Below are 22,476 nucleotides of genomic sequence, written 5' to 3'. Positions count from 1 at the left end.
TCAATCAATCTCAGTCCCCATTGTTCGTACTATAGTCCTCAAGTGCCAAGTTTGCTCACCGCAGCCCCGCCCCCGCCCCCGCGTCGCCCCCGCTCGGGCGACTCGGGCGGGATCCAAAACCCTAGCCGCCGGGGGTCCCCATCCGTCCTCCCCTCCCTCCGCCGCCGCCGAAGGACGCCGCCGGCTATAGCCCGGGGCTGATGGCGGTGGCGGGGGTCTTCCCTCTTGCCTGCGTCGTGCGGGCGGTGCGGAGCCTCGCGGCGTGGGTGGCACGGCCGATCTGGCGGCGCGGCGGGCCTGCCTTCCTGCGGCGGCTGCCTCGAACAAGGGCGGCGATGGTGGGGTGCGGCAGCCGGCCCTGCCTCGGGCTGCGTGGCGGCGTTCGGCGGCGGCGACCGGGTCTGCAGCGACACACTATCTGACCTCGGATCGGTGGTGGCGGCATGGAGGGCCTGGTGGTTGGGTCGGCACTATGCGGGTTGTGCCCTCCGGACAGATCTGATCTGGCCGGTGCGGCCTGCTCCATGTGCGGAAGCTCAGATCGGCGGCGACCCGTGCACACAATACGTGATGGAGGTTCTTCGAGCGGATCCGGGTGAAAACCTTGTGCTCGGCTTGATGCCAAGAGCGGCGTTGGTGGCATCCTGTGGTGTCATTACCTTCTTGAAAGCATCGCCGTGGAGAAGCTCTAGACCTCTATCCGCTACCTCCGGGGGAAACCCTAGATCAGTTGATCAGATGACGGCGGCGCGTTGGTGTCGTTTCCTCCTTGGGGGCGTCATTCTTGGAGGCGTACACGGGATCGAGGGACCAGCGGGCGCCTTTTTTGGTGGAGCGGTACTTCATCCTTCACATTGATGACGGCGGATCTCGACGGCGTGGTGCAGTGGAGACTCGGGGCCCGATGCACGGTGATGGACTCGCGCAGGTGGAGGTAGTTGTCTGGCGTCAAGGTGGCGTCGATGCGGAGTGGCCTGACAAGCTAGAAGCCTCAATATCTGCTCTGAAGACGGACCTGTGGAAGATGGCGGCGACGACACATGTGAGTGCGTCAGACCAGTTTATGCCCCAGACCCGGTATGTGGCTCGGCTGGGGCTTCTGGCTTTTGATGATAGGCTTAGGTGAGTAGACCGGGTATTTGGCCCAGATAGCACCCCTTCATCATATGGATAGAAGTAGTGGCATATGTTGGCAAGATGACGGATTCAGGCATATTGTTGTAATACTTTGTAAGGTCCTCGAGAATAATCAATAAAGTGGTCGTATGCATCTTCCAGATGCAGAGGCCGGGGGTCATCCTTTTTTTCTAAAAAAAATGTGTATGAACAGATCACCATTGTCTGCGATTCCTGGACATATGTTTTTGCTCTTTGTTAATTCCTTGATTGTGCTGGATGTGAATCTGAATGCTTTGCTACTCGTACATTCCCTTCTCTGAGAGCATTTGTTGTACACTTGTTAAGAGCAATAGAGCCGAAGAGATTGATGCCTTGTTTGTGCAGATTTTCTACTGACTTGAGTCCTAGCAGCAGTCATTTCTTCTTGGTTTTTATATTAATGAATAAGATAATTCTTATTATGAACAGCTAATTGCATCTCTGCTTAGCGCATATAATGCTAGAGCAGCAGAGAGCTTATGCATGATCAGTAGTCAGGTTTGGAAATCTTTTTTTCGAAAGTACGCCAAAGGCGTACCTTAGCTTTATAGAAGAGAGAGGAAATATTTACAAGAGATTGTATGGTAGATCATCACAATTCGACGATCCCACCCAACCACTCCATGATCCTAGGCGGACTACTCACAAAAACGTTGGACTCCTACCACTCCCGCTAGTTTTCAGAGCTGTAACTCTTGAAAGACTAAGGTCACCGTCTCGAGCTCATTACAAATAGCACCAGAATGGAAGACTCTGGCATTCCTTTGCTTCCATAATGTCCGACAGATCAACATGACCAACGCGTCGAAACCCTTCTTGTCCGTAGAACTAACATGCTTGCGCGCATTCATCCACCATGGTTGTAGAAAATCATGGTGTAGAGGGTTCAGGTTGGGATCCACACCCGCTTTGGCAAAGCATCGGCACCAGACTTGTCGCGCGAAGACACATTGGGTCATCAGATGATCCACATTGTCCTCCTCCTGGTCACAAAGAAAGCACGTTGATGCTGTGTCTTGCAGTCCATGTCTCAGCCTCCGGTCCGACGTCCATATACGTTTTTGGATAGCCAGCCACATGAAGATTTTGTAGCCCAGGGGGGCCCCATTTTTCCATATGGCTGCCGCAAGCTCAAAACTAATTCCACCGACGCATAGCATCCGATAAGCCGTCGCAGCAGAGTAGTTTCCAGATTCATGCCATGCCCAGATCACCTTGTCCCTATTGGCCGGGTCAATATGGACGTTCACAAGTGCATCCCAGAGCTTTATCAGTTGCAACAGCTCCTCTGTTGATAAGTTCTCCGGCAAGTCCTTGAGCCATGCATGCTGTATCAGACCCGCGCAGGCCAGCCTCGCATTGATGATCCTCGTCTTTATTTTGGCTACCAGATCAGGGGCAATCTCTGCGATCGTGTAGCCGTGCACCCATCTGTCTTTCCAAAACAGGACCCTCGCACCATCTCCGAGCTCCCACTTCACCAGGCTATTGAATGTGTGCTGAACTTGCTTGTCAGATGTGAGATTCAGCCCTTGCCATGGTCTGCTGTCATCCAGCCTTCGTAGCCATTCCCATCGGAGCCGTAGGGCAAGACCATGTTTGTGAAGATCCAGAATGCCCAGGCCACCAAGTTGTTTAGGGCGGCATACTCTCTGCCAAGATATCGCGCACTTTCCTCCACTGACAGCATCCGATCCAGCCCAGAAGAACGCGCGGCAGCCTTGATCCACTTTTTCGATCGCCCATTTCGGCGCCTCTGCCACTATTAGGTGATGCATCGGTCGCGCCCTCATCACTTGTTGCACTAGGATCAACCTACCCGGGCGCGTAACTAGGCCTCTTTGCCACCCTGGTAGGATTTTGAGCGCTCCATCCACCATGCACTGCCATTCCGAGCGCGTCAATTGTTTGATCCCCAGTTGTAAACCCAAGTATTTGCATGGGAAATGATCAATCCTCCAAGGTAGTGCACTCCTAACCACCTCCACATCATTCTCCTCACCTCTGATTAGAATCGCTGATGATTTGGCAAAGTTCACATGCAGTCCCGAAGCCTCTCCAAAGAGCAGTAGCACATTCTTGACAAACTCAATATCTGTCCAGGACGGTCTGATGAACAGCACCACATCATCAGCGTATAAAGATAACCTCTGGAGGGCCTTGCATCCGTTCAGATTCTCCAAAACTCTGAGCTCATGTGCCTTGCATATAATCTCCGTGAGCGTGTCCATAGCAATAACGAAGAGCAGCGGAGAGATCGAGTCTCCCTGTCTAAGACCACACGCATGCATAAATTTGTCCGTCAGACATCCATTCACAACGATTCTCGAGCTGGCTGTACTGAGCATGGTTGCCAACCAGGCAAGCCATCTCTCCGGAAAACCCTTGGCCCGAAGTACCTCAAAGAGAAAGGGCCAGGATAGGGAATCGAACGCACGAGCTATGTCCAACTTAAGCAACACGCCCTTGGCTCTCCTTTGATGCAGTCGTCTCGCCATTTGCCTGACTAGTAAAAAGTTGTCATGGAGGGTCCTGCCCCGAATGAATGCGGACTGATTGATGCTCACCAGCTCTCCCATTCGTGGGCACATCTGCTGGCCATCAATTTCGATGCCAGCTTAGGTAAGCAGTGTACCAAGCTAATAGGTCTGAAGTCGTTGACATGACATGCTTCAGCGTTTTTTGGTATGAGAGTGATGAGCGCTTGATTAAGCCTGCCAAATCCATGGCCATTGTTGAGAAACAGCTTGTGGAGCGCCGCCATGACATCAACTTTGATGATATCCCAGGCCATATGGAAGAAAACTCCAATGAAACCGTCCGGTCCCGGGGCACGATCCTTAGGCAATTCCTTGATAACCACCCAAACTTCCTCCTCCGTGAAAGGGCGATCCAACTCAGATAGGTCAACTTGCCGGATGTTGAGCGCTTCCCAATCCAGCGTGTGATCTCTAGCTTTGCTTTGCCCCAACATCGCTCTGAAGGTTTGGAGGAAGGCCTCCTCCTTCCCCCTTTGGTCCGTGATGACCCTTCCATCAATGACAAGCGCTGGGATGAAATTCTTTGTCTTCCTGCCATTAGCTACTAGGTGGAACAACTTAGTGTTGGCGTCCCCCTCTGAGAGCCAATGTATCCTCGATCTCTGGCGTGCAATCGTCCTATCAAGAGAGGCGAGTCCGAGTACCATCTGCTTGAGCGCGCCACGCAACCACCTCTCACCAGGCGTGAGTAGCGGCACATCCTGCGCGCCGTCCAGTCCGAGAATGACCAGCTTAGCCACCCCCAGCTGCAGCTTTATGTTGCCGACTTTCCTTTGGCTCCACGAAGTTAGCGCGCGGGCCGTGTTCCTCAATAGGACATCTAGCCTATGGAACGGATCCACAATTATCTCATCGCACGTCCATGCATGTTGAACCACCTCCAGGAATCCATCCATCTTCGTCCAGAAAAGTTCGAACCGAAACCTCCTCTTCAGGTCCATGCGCTCCTCCAGGGATAGATAAAGGGGGAAATGATCAGACGAGGCCGTCGACAGTGCTTGCAATAAGCTGTCGGGATGGTCAAGCTCCCAATCAATGGAAACAAGAGCCCTATCAATCTTCGTTAGTGTCGGTCTTTCCCTCTCATTGCTCCAGGTATACAAACGCCCATGTAGAAACAGCTCCTTGAGGGCATTGTCATCAACAAATCTCTTAAACCTCCCCATCATCCTACGGTCTAGTAGTGAGTTATTTTTGTCCACCGCATGTAAGATCAAGTTAAAGTCTCCAATCACTAGCCACGGGCCCGGGCAGAGCGATCTCCTCTCGGTCAACTCCTGAAGGAATTGAATCTTCTGGGCGTCCTCTTGAGGCCCATACACAACCGTTAGCCACCATGGGTTACCCTCCTTCGGTGCCACGTAACCGGACAGAGAGAAGGAATCCAGGGCAATATTGCTAATTTGGACACGTGAGGAGTCCCAACCCATCACGATCCCTCCTCTAGTCTCGGTAGCCGGGAGGTAAGCAAAACCATCGTAGGATGGCCCTAGGCATTGCACGATGATGTACTGGTCAACATACTCTAGTTTAGATTCCACAATACAAACGATAACCACACGCAAGGAGCCAACAAACTCCCTCAACGCCTTCTTCCTAACCTGGCTATTTAAGCCCCTCACATTCCAACACACCACATCCAACGGGTTGTACGACATTGGAAACGAAATATCTCCAAAACAGTACAACGACCAACCTACGCAACTGTCATCACCGCGGACTCCATATGTGCCGCAAGATTGGTGGGTACGGATTTTTCCAAAGATCGCCGCAATGGCTTTTAACTGCTGCTCTTGGAGCGGTGAATCGAACACGGACCGAAGTACGCCCAGAGTGTCCTCCGAAACAGCCAAATCCTCTGAAGCCACTCCCAGCGCTTTCAACAGGACCGTTTCTGCCACTGTCGCTTTGGTCTTTCTAGCCCCCACCGAGTTCAGCACCGATCTGGTCGTGCGCCTTGGCGTGAAAGGGTCCTGCCCTGGCCGTACACCACGTGCCCCTTCAATTTCCTTGAGCAAAGGTGGGGCCAGTTTCTTGAGTAAGCCAGCGCAGAATGACTTGATGTTTCCCAGGGCTACCAGTTCTTTAGCAGTAACATCCGTCGGTGTTTCCTCCCGATTTGCATGCACCCCACCCACCAGGGCCTGTGCTACGTTGCATGGCGCTGCAACGCACGTGGTCATCTCCATGCATGGTTCCACCGTATCAACCTGGGGTGGTGCGTCCAATGGGCTCTGTCCTCTCTCCGTGGACCCACCCAGCTCCGGAATGGGGGCCCAGCCAGCAGCGTGTGCGGTAGACAGAATCTCCACCGGCCCCAGAGACGATCGGATCAGCTGCGCCGATCCCTGTGTGGTCGAATCCACTGTATCACCCATCTCCACCAACTGTGCAATGGACAAAAATTTTGTGTGCAGTCAGGTTTGGAAATCATCATGGCGCATTGCTGCACTGCATCAGGAAGGGTAACAAAAATAAATTACAAGGGTCCAACAAGTTTATGTGAAAACACACTTTATATTAAGGTGTGTGCACTTTCCTGAGTATATATTTTTTCTTTGGAAACGGCTGAGTATATGTTTGAAGTCTGCATTGTTGTACCCGGTTGATGAATGATTACCAAAGTAGTTTGCACTGAATGCAACGAGAATGGTTGCATTTGTTTGCACTGAATTATATTCTCCTTCCGCTCCTTAATATTAGGTATATTGGTTTTTGAGAGAAATTCCAAATTTGTAGGTGTATATATTTTGGGTTTGTCTAGGGCATATCTAGATGTGTCTTGGTTATTGCACATCTAAGTGACACAGGTAAGCATAGAAATGAAAAGAAAAAGGAAAAAAATATCCACACAAATCTTCCCGTATCAATGATATAGGACTTAGATGTGCAATACTTATGGCACATCTAGATGTGCTTTAGCAAAATTGATATATTTGTTACTTCCTATATGCACTGTCGATTCCAGCCCTAAAGAAAATGCCACGTCCAATTATTTTTGGAAGCCATGCTGCAATCGTGCAGTGTGTTATTTTTTGAAGGATAATTAATGTACCCCTATAATTATGCATCTAATCACCAAACTAAACATGGTTATTTATATTCCAAATCCTCCTCCATCACTGCCTGTTACCGTGCCCAGAAAATAAACATAACACCATCATGTTATTGCAAGAAATTGTCCAGGTAACAACTCACTTTTTGATACGGCAGCTAAAAATGAACAAGAACAATCACGATAAAATGTGTTCATTCTTGGTTGGACAAGAAATGCACCATTTTTATTTGTTTACCATTTTTCGCTATTTTGTTTTGTGTAGAAGGTTAAGGAACATCGACACGTGGTTTGTGACAGGTGAGACTATAAAATAGAGTAAGGGCATCTCCAACTTCAACATGGACCCCCTAAAAAGGACACTAAATCTGTCCGCGGACCTGCCCGGATAGATGTCTGGACACTAATATGGGAGCCGGTCATTCAAAGCTAGCCGCAACCGTCCGTTCACATTTCAAACGAAATTTAACGAAAAGAAAAAATTGATAGAAATTTAAACAAAGTGAATAACTTTCATTCAAATTTAGACATTTTTACATAAAACTGGACGATATTTTGTCCAGTGAACTAAATAAAATAAAAAAAATATCTAAACTACCCTATACTTGATGGTGACCTCATATGCATCACTGGGCTACCTGATGGTCGGGCGCTGTCGTCGGAGTTGGGCTTCTAGCGACGGAAGGGCGCGGGGTCGCGACAGGGTCTCCCGGCGGCCCGTTGGCGCTCGCGGATTATCCTCTCTGCTTCCGCACGGCCGTGGCCACCATGGACGCATGTGTGGTTGCTGCTGTTGTGGCTGGTCCTGCTCGTCGCAAGAGGAAATTACGGTCTCCTCCTTCTCCGAGGAACCGGCCGCATAGAGAAAGAGGGCCCTCGAGAGCAAGGGCGGTGGAGCCAGGATCCGCCCATCGGTGCCAAGATCCAGGACTTGCCAATCGCAGTTGAGTGGAGGAAGAGGGAAGTGGGGGTGGTGCGCGGATATGTGAAGATTGCAATTTGGATGGTGCCAGATCCGTGCTCAAAGAGATGCGGCCAGAAAAATAGGCGGTTAGCCCGCTTCAATATGGCACAACGGCCGGAGTTGGTTTCTCGAGATAACGCTTACACATTGAAGTGGCTCCAGTCTGGTCGTGTCGGTCAGGGGCGCCCTCCCATCCGGACACATCGCGCGTCATCATTGTCGTCCGCTGCGACTCCGGGCCTGCATGAATGCGGCACGGGAAGCAGCAAGTCCTTTGAAGAGATATTGCGGGAGAGGGTTTTGGGTTGGATCTTGGTGTCGGATGCTTAGGTGAAAGCGGTCCGGACGCCCGCAAAGCCCCCCGGGTTGGGTTTCGGTTTGCGGGAAGTCGAATGTTCGGACCGGTCCATGGATGGATGGGGTACCGCATTGATGGTAAAATGAGATATTGCGGGAGAGGGTTCTGGGTTGGATCCGGGTGTGGATGCTTAGGTGAAAACGGTCCGAACGCCCGCAAAGCCTTCCGGGTTGGGTTTCGGTTTGCGGAAAGTCGAATGTCCGGGCCGGTCCATGGGCGGATGGGGTACCGCATTGATGGTAAAATGCGTCCAGACCGCTCGATCCTGAAAGATGCAAACGGTTTGAGAGTCAGCGTCGGAAATGCTAAATGTCGTCGGAGTTTCCATTTGTTATTATTATTTATTGGTGAAGAATGATTTTCCATATAAATGTAGTTGGCTGTCGCTCCCTTGCGTGTCAAGTGTTTTCATTTGCTAAATGTCGTCGGAGTTTTCATTTGTTGATGAGGGGTGGTAGGTAGGGAGATAAAGACGTGCCCATCAGCTAATCGTAGTGCTATTAGAAACCATACACAACATATACGTGGGGTATTTTTACACATAATGGCCAAGAGGGAGGGAACAAATGAAATATGTTTGCATATATAGCTATGAGGTAAATATAAACTAAACATATGTACAAAATAACATAACAGACCTACACATATTTCGCATTGACTTCGAATTATTGCACATAGCAAACAAAGTAGAATAACGAATGCACACACTTTGCATTGTTGCCCGTAGCAATGCACGGGCATTTAACTAGTACTGTAATAATGGACGCAAATAGAACTGTCTCCAATCTCTCGCAGGACACGTCGTATAAATGCTAGCTGGTCATGACGTTGCGGTGATGGAGCAACGGTTTGAAACTGGAAATGAGCTCGCCTTATTGGTTGAAGAGAACTGAACTCTCACGAGATGAGCCCATTTGTAATTTTCTCTCAAAATGTGGTGAGCTAGTCACTTTACTTGTTTTACGAGCACATTGGTCATTCTGCAAGTTCTCATCGTAACGAGGCCAACATAGCGTGCTGAGTCGGCGTGGGGCCAATAGTCATTGATGTTTGCGGGAAAAAAGGTTCACGGACAGCACATGGGAAGGCTTCGCTGTTTACAACACAGCCCTTAAGTTTAATCCGAGGGGTGGTCTTTTGTAAATAGGCATTAGGGGTAGAAATCATCAATTCTCTCCCCGCTCTCACTCAAATCCCTAGCTCACATCACTCTCACTCTGCTGTCAAATCCCTTGCTTGAGCCTGCGCAAAAAATATCCCGTGCTTGAGATGGAGGAATAGAATTGGTCACGGAGAATAGGGAAGGCACATGTTTTCCCCTAAGGAGTTCCATCTTCTGTAGACAAACGTTAGGGGTAAGAATCCTCAATTCTCTCCTCGCTCTCACTCAAATCCCTAGCTCACATTGCTCTCACTTCGTTGCCAAATCCCTAGCTTGAGCTGAAGGAAGAGAGTTGGCGGCTGAAGAATAGGGAAGGGCACGCCTTTTTCCCTAGGGAGATCCATCGTCGCGGCGACTGGAGCAGTGGTCGGAGGCTGCCTCGGAGTGGTAGTATTCGTCATCGGAGAGGGCGGAGGACAGGGTGGCCACAATGGAGCGCGTGAGCCAAGACATCGCCAGGATCTCGTGCCGCAGTGGAGGGTGGAGTGGGGTGGATGGTTGGTCAAGTGATGTACAATAGGCGGTAGGGGATATGGACTGGCGGCCGGCAGATCAGAGGACTAGTAATGCTTTGGCTCGCAAACGGGTGCACATATCCATCTAGTAGAAGAAAAATCGACAGCCGCAATGTGATTATTTTTCAAAGTTCTTTTTAGAAAGGCTCATTGTCAAAAAGAAGAAAATAAAGAAAGGTTAACTTTCAAAGTTGACCTCAAGAAACATGAACACTCCTCCAAAATCCACATCTCCATATGTTAACGCTTTCGTCCCTAATTGCTTTGTTTAAGAGCATCTTCAACCGCCGCGTGATATAAGCGCCGTGCTAGAAAAATACTGGTTTTTGCACACGCACAGCCGCTTCGGACGCTCCAGTGGAGGTGCAAAAAATGCGCGCACGGCATAAGTGGTTCAGCGCACGGGGCGAAACGGCATCGCGCGCCGCTTATTTCGTGCGCCCGCTTCCGTGCACTGCAAACTCGAGCGCCCGCACCGCGACTTCCACCTATCACCAATCCAGTCGCTGGCGCCGCCGCCCGCACCACCCCATTTGCTCCGGCGGCCCGAGGGCGCTTCCCCGGCCTATCCTCGCGCCGCTGCTACTTCCTCTGTCTCCCTCTAGCAGCCGCCGCCGCCCTTCGCGCGCACCATTCCTCCGACGAACAGCGCCCGGCTGCCCACCGTCGCTCGGCGTCCACAAGGTGTTCGATAAAACGCTTGCAAGGTATGTATTGCTTCAACTTCACATTTTCAACATGATTTTGGTGCATGTTGTTTGTAGTTTTTACAGACTAGTTCAAATTCAACATTGTAGATGAGTTTGTCATATGATTCTTTCGAAGAAGAATTTGATATTGAGATGTGGAGAGAGTTTTTGGGATTTTGCAAGCCCAAATTGCTATTGTGAGAGGACCGGCTAGATTTTGGGATTAGAAGATGCTTTTGGTACATCATGCACGCTTGTGTGATCATGCAAAACATGATCATCAACAATGAGCGTGGTCAAGATTTAGACTACTCTTAGTATGAGCTCTTGGGACATCCCGTGCGAGTGCGGCAGAGGGCGGCGAGGGTGGCCCGATTTGTTGCCTCCTATCATGCCATTCGACGTGCCGAAACGCATGATGATCTTCAGAAGGGTCTCATCGAGGAGTTGTCGGCATGAAATGGCCGACAAAGAGCATGATGATTTGTATGTTTTTTAGGATAAATTTCCAATCTATTCATCTTCAATCATGGCAGTACAACGAACACCAGAAATAAAAACTACATCCATATCCGTAAACCACCTAGCGACGACTACAAGCACCGAAGCAAGCCGAAGACGCGCCGTCGTCATCGCCCCTCCATCGCCAGAGCCGGGTACAACTTGTTGTAGTAGACAATCGGGAAGTCGTCGTGCTAAGGCCACATAGATCCAACAGCCCACAACAGCAACCGCCGTCGATGAAAAATAATGTAGATCGAAAGGATCCAAATCGAAGACACACGAACGTAGACGAACAACGACGAGATCCGAGCAAATCCACCAAAGATAGATCTGCCGGAGACACACCTCCACACGCCCATCAACGATACTAGACGCACCGCCGGAACGGGGGCTAGGCGAGGAGATCTTATTCCATCTTCAGGGAGCCGCTGCCGTCTCGCCTTCCTGAGTAGGACACGAGCTTTAGCAATATTGAAAAAAATGACTAAAAACGGAGCCCTCCCGCCGGGCCTTGCCAGGATCCATCGCGCTCCATGGCCCTAGGTCCACCGGAGACGAGGCGGACCTGCATCGGCACCGGCGAGAGGCACGAACCCTAACTTTCTTTCTTGGAGGAGGAGGAGCCCTGGCTCTAGGTGATGATTTGTATGTTTGATGTTGTATTGTTGAACTATTTGTTGTATTGAAAGATAAACTATTTGTTTGAGTTGTAATAAAATTGAACTATTTATTGTTGATTTTTTGTGTTTAATCTTCTTTGTTTTGTTTGGAGTGCATATGTTGTTTGTGCTGGGCGTGTGCGCCTTTTTTTTGCAGCGCCTGCTGGAGTGGCTCGCGCGCTATATTTTGTAGCGGCCTCTGCAGCCAATGCTCAGCTGTGTGCAAAAACTGACTATTTCGACGTTGTAAAGATGTTTTTTGCGCGCCACCTGTTGCGCGGTGGTTGGAGATGCTTTAAGGTTAGGTTGATGTGTACTAAATGTCATTTAACGGTGGTGTGTCTTTGTCGTCCGCTTTTTCTTTGGCCCTCTATATGCCAAAATTAAGGGGCAAGTTACCAACCAGAAAATAAAAAATAAAAAAGGAAAAGTGATGGCAGCTTCTCTCAGGAGACATGGCTTACTATAGCAGACAATAGAAACAGTAGAGGTCGCCGTCTTCCTATGGTTTACGTGCGCTGAAACAAGCAACGGTAGAAAAGTTTTATTGTATATTTGCCGGCCGAATTGCAAACACGCACACGCACGCAAAAAACGGCTAACATGCATCTACGGTATGTAGTGCACGTATGCAATGATGATTCACTGGATCAACAGACGCAGCGCGTGCGAGTTGGCCAGCCGATTATACCACCTGTTGCTCGACCCTATCCTCCAAACCCGTGGACAAATTCCTGCGAATCCATCAAAATAATTGCAGATTCTGACCATTTCCCTCTTATCCGCCGGTACAGAAACCTGCCGACCCCACGGATATATGAACGTAAACGCAAGAAGGTCAACACCAAGCGGCGGTTTACGCGGGCGGAACGGGCAACGTCGACCTAATGGAAGCGTATATATATCACGAGGTGATCGAGGTGCCATTGTACACTCTCATAACGCAGTCGGCCATAAGTTCAAAGGCAAGCTACAGTGCTCGATCTTGTGTTTCTCTGTGCGAAGCCAACGCAGGCACAAGGATGAAGAAGGGTGGCGGGAAAACGAGCGGGTGCTTCTTCTGCCTCGGCGCGCCGATGCGCGCGCTGTCCAGGGCGTGCGACCTCTACGTGGGCTGCATGTCCGGATGCGCGCGCCGGATGCCGGCGGGGGCGGTCATGGGCGGCCGCGGCTTCGGCAGGTCGGCCACGACCATGCACCTGCGGAAGAGCTCGGACCGCGCCGACGACCTTGTCCGCGCCGCATCCAGACAGCGCCGCGTCGCGCCCGAGCCAGGGGTCGTCGGGGCAGCGAAGAAGAAGGTCCACCTTAGCCAGGCCCCGGCGGCTGTCCCGACGGGGAGGAAGGGCCCGGCGATGGTGACCATCACTGAGGACGGGCCGTGCGAGTTCGGCGCCTGCCCGCTGAAACGTCCAGAGCAGAGGAGTCGCGGCGCGGCGGCGGGCGGACTGGCCGCGCGCGGCGGTGGTTTTGGTGCCATCAAGGTGGGGGGCGAGGCATTCGAGAGCCGAGCGTGAGCGTGACGCGTGCGTGATAATACTAGCTTCTAGACGTCCATTGATTCCACCAGTTTTTTCATTGATTTCTTCTTGTTGTGTATAAACAGTTCGATAACGATCGCAAATCAGCAAATGGAACTGTCCGCAATGGCGCGACGGTTTGGAAATTGGAAATGACCTTATTTGTACGTGTTTTTAATACTACTATGAAAGAACAGAAATTCTACACAACGAACGTTGCGTAGAAAGGCGAATCAACCTGTGGTTGAGTTGGTTAGGTGGACAGTGATATCCCCAATCTACCAGAGTTCAAATCCTGGTGCTCGCATTATTCCTTGATTTATTTTAGAATTTCCGACGATGCGCTTTCAATGGGAGGAGACGTTCCCGTCGACGACGAAGCGCCTACGGTGACTTCGTAAATTTCAAAATGATATGCAGACTCAGTCTCTCGGAGGTGCTCATAGAGGTAGGGTGTGCGTGTGTGTGTTCATAGGGGTGGGTGTATGCGCGTGTATATGAGCGCTTGTGTTTGTACTGATGCTAAAAAAAAAAGAACGTTGCGTAGAAAGAAACTACGAGCCAACATTGCGCGGTGCCGCCCCTCGCGCTGTGTGCAAGCGTTTTGGCGGGCGGGCGGCTGCATCGGCCACGACAGTGAAGGTTTTTGAGAAATCGATAGCGCAGGTGTGGGGTGACGGCGTTGGGGAAGCTCTCCGGGCTGCGGCAGGAACTAAGCAGGTCTTGGGCTCCAAACGGGCCTTAGTGTCAGCCATGGCGGTTGTGATGTTGCACATCTTCGAGTGGGCAAGCAGAGATGAAATTTCCTGAAATCAGTGATTAACAGGTATCTCTTGTAAAAGTTACTCCATCTTTCCCTGGTCTTGACAAATGACACATTGTATCGTCAGTTGTCGCAACTTGAGAGTTTTTTTTTTGGTGGATTCATTTTCTTAAAATGTTTTTATCTTTTGAATCATGCATCTAAATCAAGAACCGTTTTCACCGTTGCATTTCCCATGTCGATATCTCCGAAACTATATTTCATATCACAGGCTTCAACAATTTTGTCACAAAAAATAAAATGGAATAAAAAAATGAAAACCAGAAAAAAGAACCCCCAAAAAAGCCGGAATCTAGAAACACAATTGTGCTTTTTCAACTTTTATGGAAGCATATTTGTGCTTTTTCCTTTTTTGCGAAGCACATGCTTTGCTTTTTCATTTCCGAGGAAACACAGTTGTGCTTCTCATGGAAGCACAAGCAGTGAATTTTCCTTTTCAGGGAAGCACAATTGTGTTTTCAAAAGTTGTGCTTTTCTCTTTTTTGCGGAAGCATGTGACATATAATTGTCAGGTTTCTCATGCAACACATCTATGCTTGTTTTTTTTCCTTTTCGGGAAGCATATGACATACATTTGCCTTTTCCAGGGGGTATAGTTGTGCTTCTTGCAGAAAAGCACTGGTTTTCAAAGGAAAATCCTTTTTTTCGTTCAAGAGAAAACCAGGCAAACACCGAAAAGCCAAACCATGTAAAACCCAAAAACGTGTATAGAAAAAAAAAATCCAAAGGGACTGCCGAGCATGCAAAACTTGGAGGCGGCTAGACGCACCACTTAGCGTGCTTTCAGTCCAGAAAAATGACCCTTGTGGGAACCTCCCAACGACATCCATTAGTTAGTTGCTCCCGGAACTTTCGTGCATCAAATAATCGCCAGATCACACATGCGAACGAGATATGGGCCAGCCCATTTTAGAGCAACATGTGAATCTTTCTTTTTTTCTAGTTTTAGAATCCGGTTTTCCTGTTTTTGTTCTGGGTTTTGCCTTTTTTCCATCTGTTTGTTTGGGTTTTTTTTTTCTGTTTCTTTCTTTTCAAATTTCAAACAATATTTAATATATTAAAAGAACAGTTCAAAATTTCAAAATTGTTCATGTTCCAAAATTATTATAATTTCAGAAATTGCTCACTTTTCCAAAAATTGTTCATAGATATAAAAATGTTTGCTTTTTAAAATTTTGTTAGCATTAAGAAAAATTCCCTTTTTTCTCAAAAATGACTGCGTTTTCAAAATTTCAGGAAATGTTCAAAGATTCAAAAATATTTGTGTTTTAGAAAATATTTGAGATATCCAAAAAATGTTTGCGTTTTAAAAAGTTTTTCACAAAGTTGCTAAAGTTCATGTTATAAAAATATTTCATTTAAAAAAAATCTTGTTTGACATTTCAAAAAATGTTTTGATCTGTCGGTCTTGATAGTTTCAATGTTGCTACGCTGCCTACAAGACACTGAAGTTCATTGCACGACATTTTTGGAATTTTCCACTATTTGCACTACAGAGTGCCACTCGTTACTGGGTCGGCTCATTCAAGGAGCCCCGTGTGTTGTGCACGTCTATTTTAATCAAAGAGTGTCAAATAAGAGCTCCCGCTAGAGATGGCAAATTCTACATGTGGTTTGGCTCGTGCACATGACCGCTTGAGTGCATGTAGCTAGGCGCAAGGCACGGGAAGGGGTGAGTGGCAACTCAAGAGATCAAAGGACATAGGAATGAAGAAGATGATTATGACATGTGTGCATGATTAGTTAGGAAAATAATCCCTATCGGGATCCTCCTCTCTCAGAGGGACAAACAAGTCTAGTGTCGGGATTGACCATGTTCAAATTACATGGTGCCCATTTCAGGTACTAGGAGTTCAAGGTTTAAAATAGACTTATCGACTGAAATCATCCTACAATCCACCAATACATTACTAACTGCAACTAAGTTTGAGATAGAAGAGAAAAAAGACTTGCCCATAAGTGAGTGTTTTCCATCCTTCGTGAGGGTTCCCCTGACCTTCTCCTTCGCATGTCGCTCCGGCTGCCTTAGAGACGAGGCGGGGAGGCCCAGAGTCCCTCAAATATATGCATATTACCCTAGGTATCCCGTGTTTGGTGTCATTGGTGCTAAATAAAGCGACATGCAGACATAGTGAGTGCTCTATGAGTGATAGCTCTGAGTTTCTTCTCCCCGAGCCATAGTGATGATGATATGGCAGCGGAGCTTGAGCTCTCGCTCATGAAGCTTTGCTCTGAATCCGTCCTTCCACGACAAGCTTTATCTCCTAGAAGTTGCCATCGATCTTGTCAGATTTCGGGCTCCGCATTCCCTTGATAGATTTGAACTCTGGGGTGCGTGCGAAGTACTCAACCTCCCCACTTTTCCTACTTGCCGATCTCACGGCCTAGCTCGTTGAACAGGAAGGAAATGGGACACAGTAGTTTACCCAGGTTCGGGCCACCTTGCGGTATAAAATCCTACTCCTACTTTTTGGTGGATTGGCCTCGAGGTGGGCTGTGGATGAACTAGTACAGTGGAAGAACAACCTCAGGAGGTGTGTTCTTGAGATGGTGGGGGAGAGAATGATTTGAGTGATCTGTCTGTTGGTCCCTGCATCAATCGATCGATCGATCCCCCGCTACGGTGATGGCTAGGCCATATTTATAGTGGCCTTGGTCCTCTTCCCCCAAAATGGAGGCGGGAAGGGATCCCACAATGCCCAAATTCGAAGGGGGACAACTAGTACATCTTATCCTGACAAAAGTAGTCTTCGCCTACAAAGCTTCTGGTCGTGACGCCATGGTGGGCTCGACGATGAGCTCCGTCATGCCATCCTGGCGGTCTTGGTCTTGTTCCATGGGAATGGAAACCTTTGGCTGATTCCTTGGAACTCCGCGCCTGCACTTGCCTCCTCAGCACCAAAAAGGAAACTGCTGTACTGCGCTCGCTGGCGGCTGGTGCTCGCTTGGCCTTGGTCGTCATGGCTCACATCATCCGGGCCTCATAAGGTGAGGCTTGCATAGAAATCTCTGCTCCTCAGGAGCCGGCCTGAGGAGGCCGCTCCTTCTGGAGATCTTGGTGTCGCCTACCTCGCGAGGCTTGGCCCCTCGCGAGGGTCTTGAGTCGTTGATGACGAAGGTGGGCCGTACCAGGCCGTCGATGGAACCATGCCGTGGGCCGCAGGCAGGCAAGTCTGGATACCCCCGTTCCCAGAACGCCAACAGTAGCCCCGGGCCCAAGACGCGCTCGGACTTGGCTTCGAGGCGAAGCCAAGGGGCAAGGGCGGAGCGCCGTGGGCTCTAACCACCTGGGGCCTTGGTCGACACGTGGCGCTTGATGGGACGTGGGCGTCTCCGCTTCCCCACACTGCCTCGACAACCGTTCGACTTGACAAGAGCCTTCTATATGCAGAGAAAGATCATTATTGCGTGGGATCGTGGAGGCCGGCGATTGGCCTCCCTTCGGCTATAAATGAGGAGAGGGGCTGAGCCCGTCCCCTTCTCATCTTCATCTTCTTGCTGCCCGCTCTCCCTTCTTCTTGGTCTCGCCATTTTGTTGTAGCATCCATGGCGCCGACCAGGAGGTTCTCCGCGGCGGAGAAGGGAAAAACCCCTCGGGAGGAGCCTGGGCCACTTCCGCCGAAGAAGAGGCTTGGCCGCCCTTGCGACACCGACGAGGGCAGGAGGTAACGCGGCCTTGGTACGAGCGGCCTCCGCCTGGCTTCCTGATCCCTCTGTATGCCCGCGCACAGAGCTCTGGGCAGGGTGGCAGTGCCCAGCGCTGCGCGGTCCGGGGTCGTGGTGGACATGCCAAGGCTGCGCAGCCAGACGGCCTGCGAACCCACGCCGAGGGCACCTCGCGCAAGTTTGTGGTGTGGGCGACAATGCCGTCGCGCACATGGATTCGACTCCTGAGGTTCTTCTCCGAGGAGATGCAGCCGAGGGGGCCACTCGAGTTGTGGCTGCAACACGCCGGGTGCTGCAGCCTAGCCACGGGGGCGGAGGTCGAGGTCGTCCCCCTGGGCGGCATCTTCATGACTTGAGGGTGGGGCGAGGTCACCCGCGCCTACTGTCCAAAGGGGCCCCTCGCCATCCACTTCGAGTACGATGGTGCGTCAACATTGTTCTTCAAGGTCTTTGGCGAAGACGTCCGGTGCCTGGAGTGTTGCTCCAGGAGAGGCAATCCACTCAGCGCGGCCACGGGTGCTGGACTTGCCCCTGGCTTTGCCGGCAGCTCCTCCAGCAGCAGCGGTGACTCCCTGGAATCCGGCGACTCTCCCGAGCCTAGTGATTCTTCAGAGTCCAGCGACGACAATTACGTGTCGTCGAGCTCTCGCCGCACCCAGAGCGCAGCAGCAGCGTCCGCTCGTCGTCGTCGGTGATACCCAGCGGCCGGGGTCTTTCAAGGCTTTCTTCTTTTGTTTCACTGCGCGGAATTGTGACAAGCCCCGTGGGGGTATGTAAAAAACTGTAGTGCTTTCGCTCCGATGTTATCCCCCTAGTATGATGTTGCAGCCACATATCACGCTCCGGCACTGTTCCTCCTTTTCCTTCTCGCGGTAACTTAGTGCTCTACGCCGACAGGACCCAGTCCCCAGGCAGGCTTCAGCCATCGCTGGTATTCCAGGTCGTGATGCCGTGGTCAAGGCCAGGAGGTGAGCGGCTCGAGGTCCGATAAGAGCTCCCGAGGCGCGATGCTCAAGAGGTCCCCTTTGGCATGCAAGCAGCTCCTTGAAGGCAGAAAAGGGAAGCGGCTTTGCCCGAGCGAGATCGCGAGAGTTGAAATACTGGATCATGAGGTTCACACTGACAGGTATGGGCAATTTATCTTGGTGAGCCTGCGGTGATTCCCTTGCGCGACGCTTGATCATGCCTTAGTGGTGATGCTTCTAGGTAGGGCTCATGCCGGTTTCTGTTTTTCCTCGCTCATCTAGATGCTCTACGTCCTTGGGTCCCGAACCTCGAGCGAGGTTCAGCCGCCGCTGGTATGCCATGTTGCGATGCCGTGGTCAAGGCCAGGGCGAGGGCTTGAGAGACAGTGGGATCCCCTGAGGCGCGATGCCCAGGAGCTCCCCCTTTAACGTGCAAGCGAATTGCGTGAAAAAGGAATGGCCAACGGGGCTACCTGTAGTTAAGCTTCGGAGGTTCCTGTGAGTTTGTCCAAGGAGGAGAATATAACACATAACCATGCTTGCTGTCCTGCCGCTGATCCTCCCGCAAGAAGATGAAGGAACTAAGGATCTGGTGAGGTGACGTGCGTGGGGCAGGCCGCGAGCCAGAGCTCGATCTCTCAGATTTGCCAGCGTTACAGGGACGGACCCGAGCACAAGCGTCGTGCCAGCATGTGTAGCCCCCGTTGCAGTATGAGCAGGAGGTGGGCCAACAACGCGGGGAGGCCGCGATGCGCGATAAAGTACCAGGTAAGCAGGTTATAACCATAAATCAACTTACGATCAAAGGGTAGAGCCAGCTCTGATAGATGCAAAAGACGATGCATGTCGTAGGGACAGACCCATGCGGCTTGGGGATAATGCAACCTGTCGTGGAATTGTCACGGCAGATGTCCTAGTGTGAGGACTTAGTCATGGAGCCATTGCGATGAGGTTAGCTTAAAGGGGTTAATAAGGACAAAGGACACGAGGAGTTTATACAGGTTCGGCCCCTTACGATGAAGGTAAAAGCCTAGTCCAGTTTGTAGTTGGTATTGCTAGGGTTTCGATGAGCAGGGAGCGAATATGCTTGACCCGGTTCTTGATCTGTTGTTTCTTGTCCTAAGCGGCCGCTAGGTCATCCCCTTATATACTCGGGTTGACGCCCTACGGCCCTTAGAGTCCCGGCCGGTTTATATAACGTATCCGGCTCGGTGACCTTTCTCATATGCCTTACAATACAAGTTTACATACACGATAGTTTACAATCATGGGCCTTAAACCGCCTTCGGGTCTGGGCCCTCTACTAAGCCTATCTATGAACCGCCATATGATCTTGGGCTTCATTGTTATGAATCATCATTGGGATGACCCAGCCCCTCCTGGGCGGGTTATACCTAATAGTTATATCCCTAACATTAGGCCCCAGGTTGATTTGAACTTGTTCATGTCAATCTTCAAGTCTTAGAAAAATTCATCCACATCTGTTGTGAAAACCTTGTGACCCACCATGACATCATCTCCAGGAATTTCGGAAACCCACCACGATGTGATCTTTAACGGATCTTTATCTTAATGTCTTCCCAAAAATCGAGGCGTCCAATTAGCTGGATAACCATCATTTGGCATCCTCGTCTTTCGCGCCTGCCTGTCTCCTGTCTCCTTATAAATAGGACTGTAGAGCCACCTTCTACTCTTCTCCTTCTCCTTTCTTCTTCCTTGCAACGCGTCGTCCCGTACGAACCTCGCCGCTGTCGACCTCCGTCCCCAACCTCAACTCCGCCCGCTGCATCGCCCTAAGTAGACCAGAGAACTGTGGCGCCGCTCTGCTGTCCTAACAACATCAGTAAGCCTTCTGTCCCTCGTCATGAATCCGTCATTAGGGTTTGTCGGTGTTCATCGATGTTCATCAGTGTTCGTCGCTGTCCTTCCTTTTCTTTATTTAGATCCATAGGTTAGATCCAAAAACCATAGAAAAGTTGCGCGGTAATAGTTTTAGCACTTGTTTTAATACTACAATATATATCCCCACCGCAACAGATCTCCTCTAAGGCACCTCTGCTTTTTTACAGTCACGAATTTATTTCCTTTTTTCTGAACAGCGGTAGATCCAAATTTGTAACCTCAATCTACGGAATCTGTTTGTCCCAATACTTAGCAAATTTTGCTTTCAGCAACTTTTGAATACCTTAGGCATGGTGGCTTACTCTGCCGACTTATCTTTACTTCACTACAAAAAAATACACTTCCGTGATGATACGTGTTTGTCACAGTAGGTCGCGTTTTTTGTCATGCATGTACATCCATGACAAATTTATGAGAGAATCAAGATAGTCATACCTGTGCTGTCATAGAAGTGTTCCATGTCATTACCAAAATTATCATCACAGAAGTGTCCACTTCCATGATGATAAATCGCGCGTCACAGAAGTGCTTTTGTCAAGGGTGACCGACACGTGGCATCCACCGTAATGGAACGCCGTTAAGCTATCGGGTCGGGTTTTGGATCCGATAACCCGTTAACAACCCCGACCAATGGGGATTTTCCACGTGTAAAATCATCATTGGCTAGAGGAAACACGTGTCAGCTCATCGTCGGGACATATGTCATCCACTCACTGGACAGAAGGCGCCTATGATACGTCGACATGTGGCATGACCCAACAAGTTTAAATGGGCCGGCCCAACTAAAGGCCCACAAGATTTTGCGGACCATAATGGGCCGGCCCAGCTAAAAGCCCACGAGATTTTGCGGACCATAATGGGCTGGCCCAGCTAAAGGCCCACAAGATTTCGCGGGCCATAATGGGCCGGCCCAGGTAAAGGCCCACAAGATTTTTGTGTGCCATAATAGGCCGGCCCAGGTAAAGGCCCACAAAATTCTTGCGGATCATAATGGGCCGGCCCAGCTAAAGGTCCACGAGATTTCACCGACATTAATGGGCCGGCCCAGCTGTAGGCCCACAAGATTTTGAGGACCCTAGTAGGCCGGCCCGTTAACTGGCTGCCATGTTTTGGGCCAAATGCCGGCCCATATTTGATACGGTCTATTAATGGCCTGCCACGCTCCGGGCCTAATAGTGGCCCATATGAGATCCGGCCCGTTAAAAGCCTACCACGTTCTGGGCCAAATTACGGCCCAGATCAGGTCCGACCCTTTAAGAGGTTTTGGGCCTAATTATGGCCCATATCAGATTCGGCCCGTCAACTGGACACTATGCTTTTGGGCCCACTTGCTAAAGGCCCACTTAGTAATTCGGCCTGATATTAGTTTTGGCCTGTTAAGGGCCCGTTTAACATTTCGGCCCTATATTAATTTCAGCCTGTTAAAAGCCCGTCATATAGTTGGGCCTAACTACGGCCCGGTTTGCATCCGGCCTGCTCGCAGCCGATATCTGATTGGGCCAAACAAGGACCGAGACAATTTTTCGGCCTGTTAAAAGCCCGTGATTTGATTCGCACAATCATGGGCCGGGGTTCATTTCGGGCTGCTGCCGGCCCGTGAGCTGATCGGCACGTTTCAGGCCCAACCTACATCGTGATTGCATGACGGCCCGATTATGTACCGTAATTTTACGGTTTGGCCGGTTTACTGCGAAGACAGGATATATATACAGTAAAATAACTGCAGCATCGTGAATAAGAAAAAACCTATACTATACAATAAAGAAATTACGGCATATTACATCCACTGGGCATCAAAGTTCGCCACTATGATAATAAAGCACAAGCAGACAGCAGATTACATACACTGGGCATCAAAGATCGCCACCAGTGCAAATAAACACGCCGACAAAATAATATACAAAACCGACAACACTTCAATAGAGTTCAAGAAAGGTTAGCCCTGCTGGGGAGCTGCAGCGCAAGCAGCTGAGCAAGATGATGAGACTGCGCTTGT

The 22,476-nt window shown here is 50.2% G+C and overlaps 1 protein-coding gene across 1 annotated transcript; it reads left to right on the top strand.

Annotated features, from left to right (window-relative positions):
* The first annotated feature begins 12,611 nt into the window (after nt 1-12,611).
* On the top strand, nt 12,612-13,329 carry LOC123058607 (uncharacterized). The gene has a single exon (XM_044481312.1). The coding sequence runs from the start codon at nt 12,627-12,629 to the stop codon at nt 13,119-13,121; it is 495 nt and encodes a 164-aa protein (XP_044337247.1). The 5' UTR covers nt 12,612-12,626; the 3' UTR covers nt 13,122-13,329.
* The last annotated feature ends 9,147 nt before the right edge of the window (nt 13,330-22,476 follow it).

The sequence above is a fragment of the Triticum aestivum genome, chromosome 3A (genome assembly GCF_018294505.1).
Source record: "Triticum aestivum cultivar Chinese Spring chromosome 3A, IWGSC CS RefSeq v2.1, whole genome shotgun sequence".
Lineage (NCBI taxonomy): Eukaryota > Viridiplantae > Streptophyta > Magnoliopsida > Poales > Poaceae > Triticum > Triticum aestivum.
This window is presented reverse-complemented; position numbering and strand designations above follow the sequence as displayed.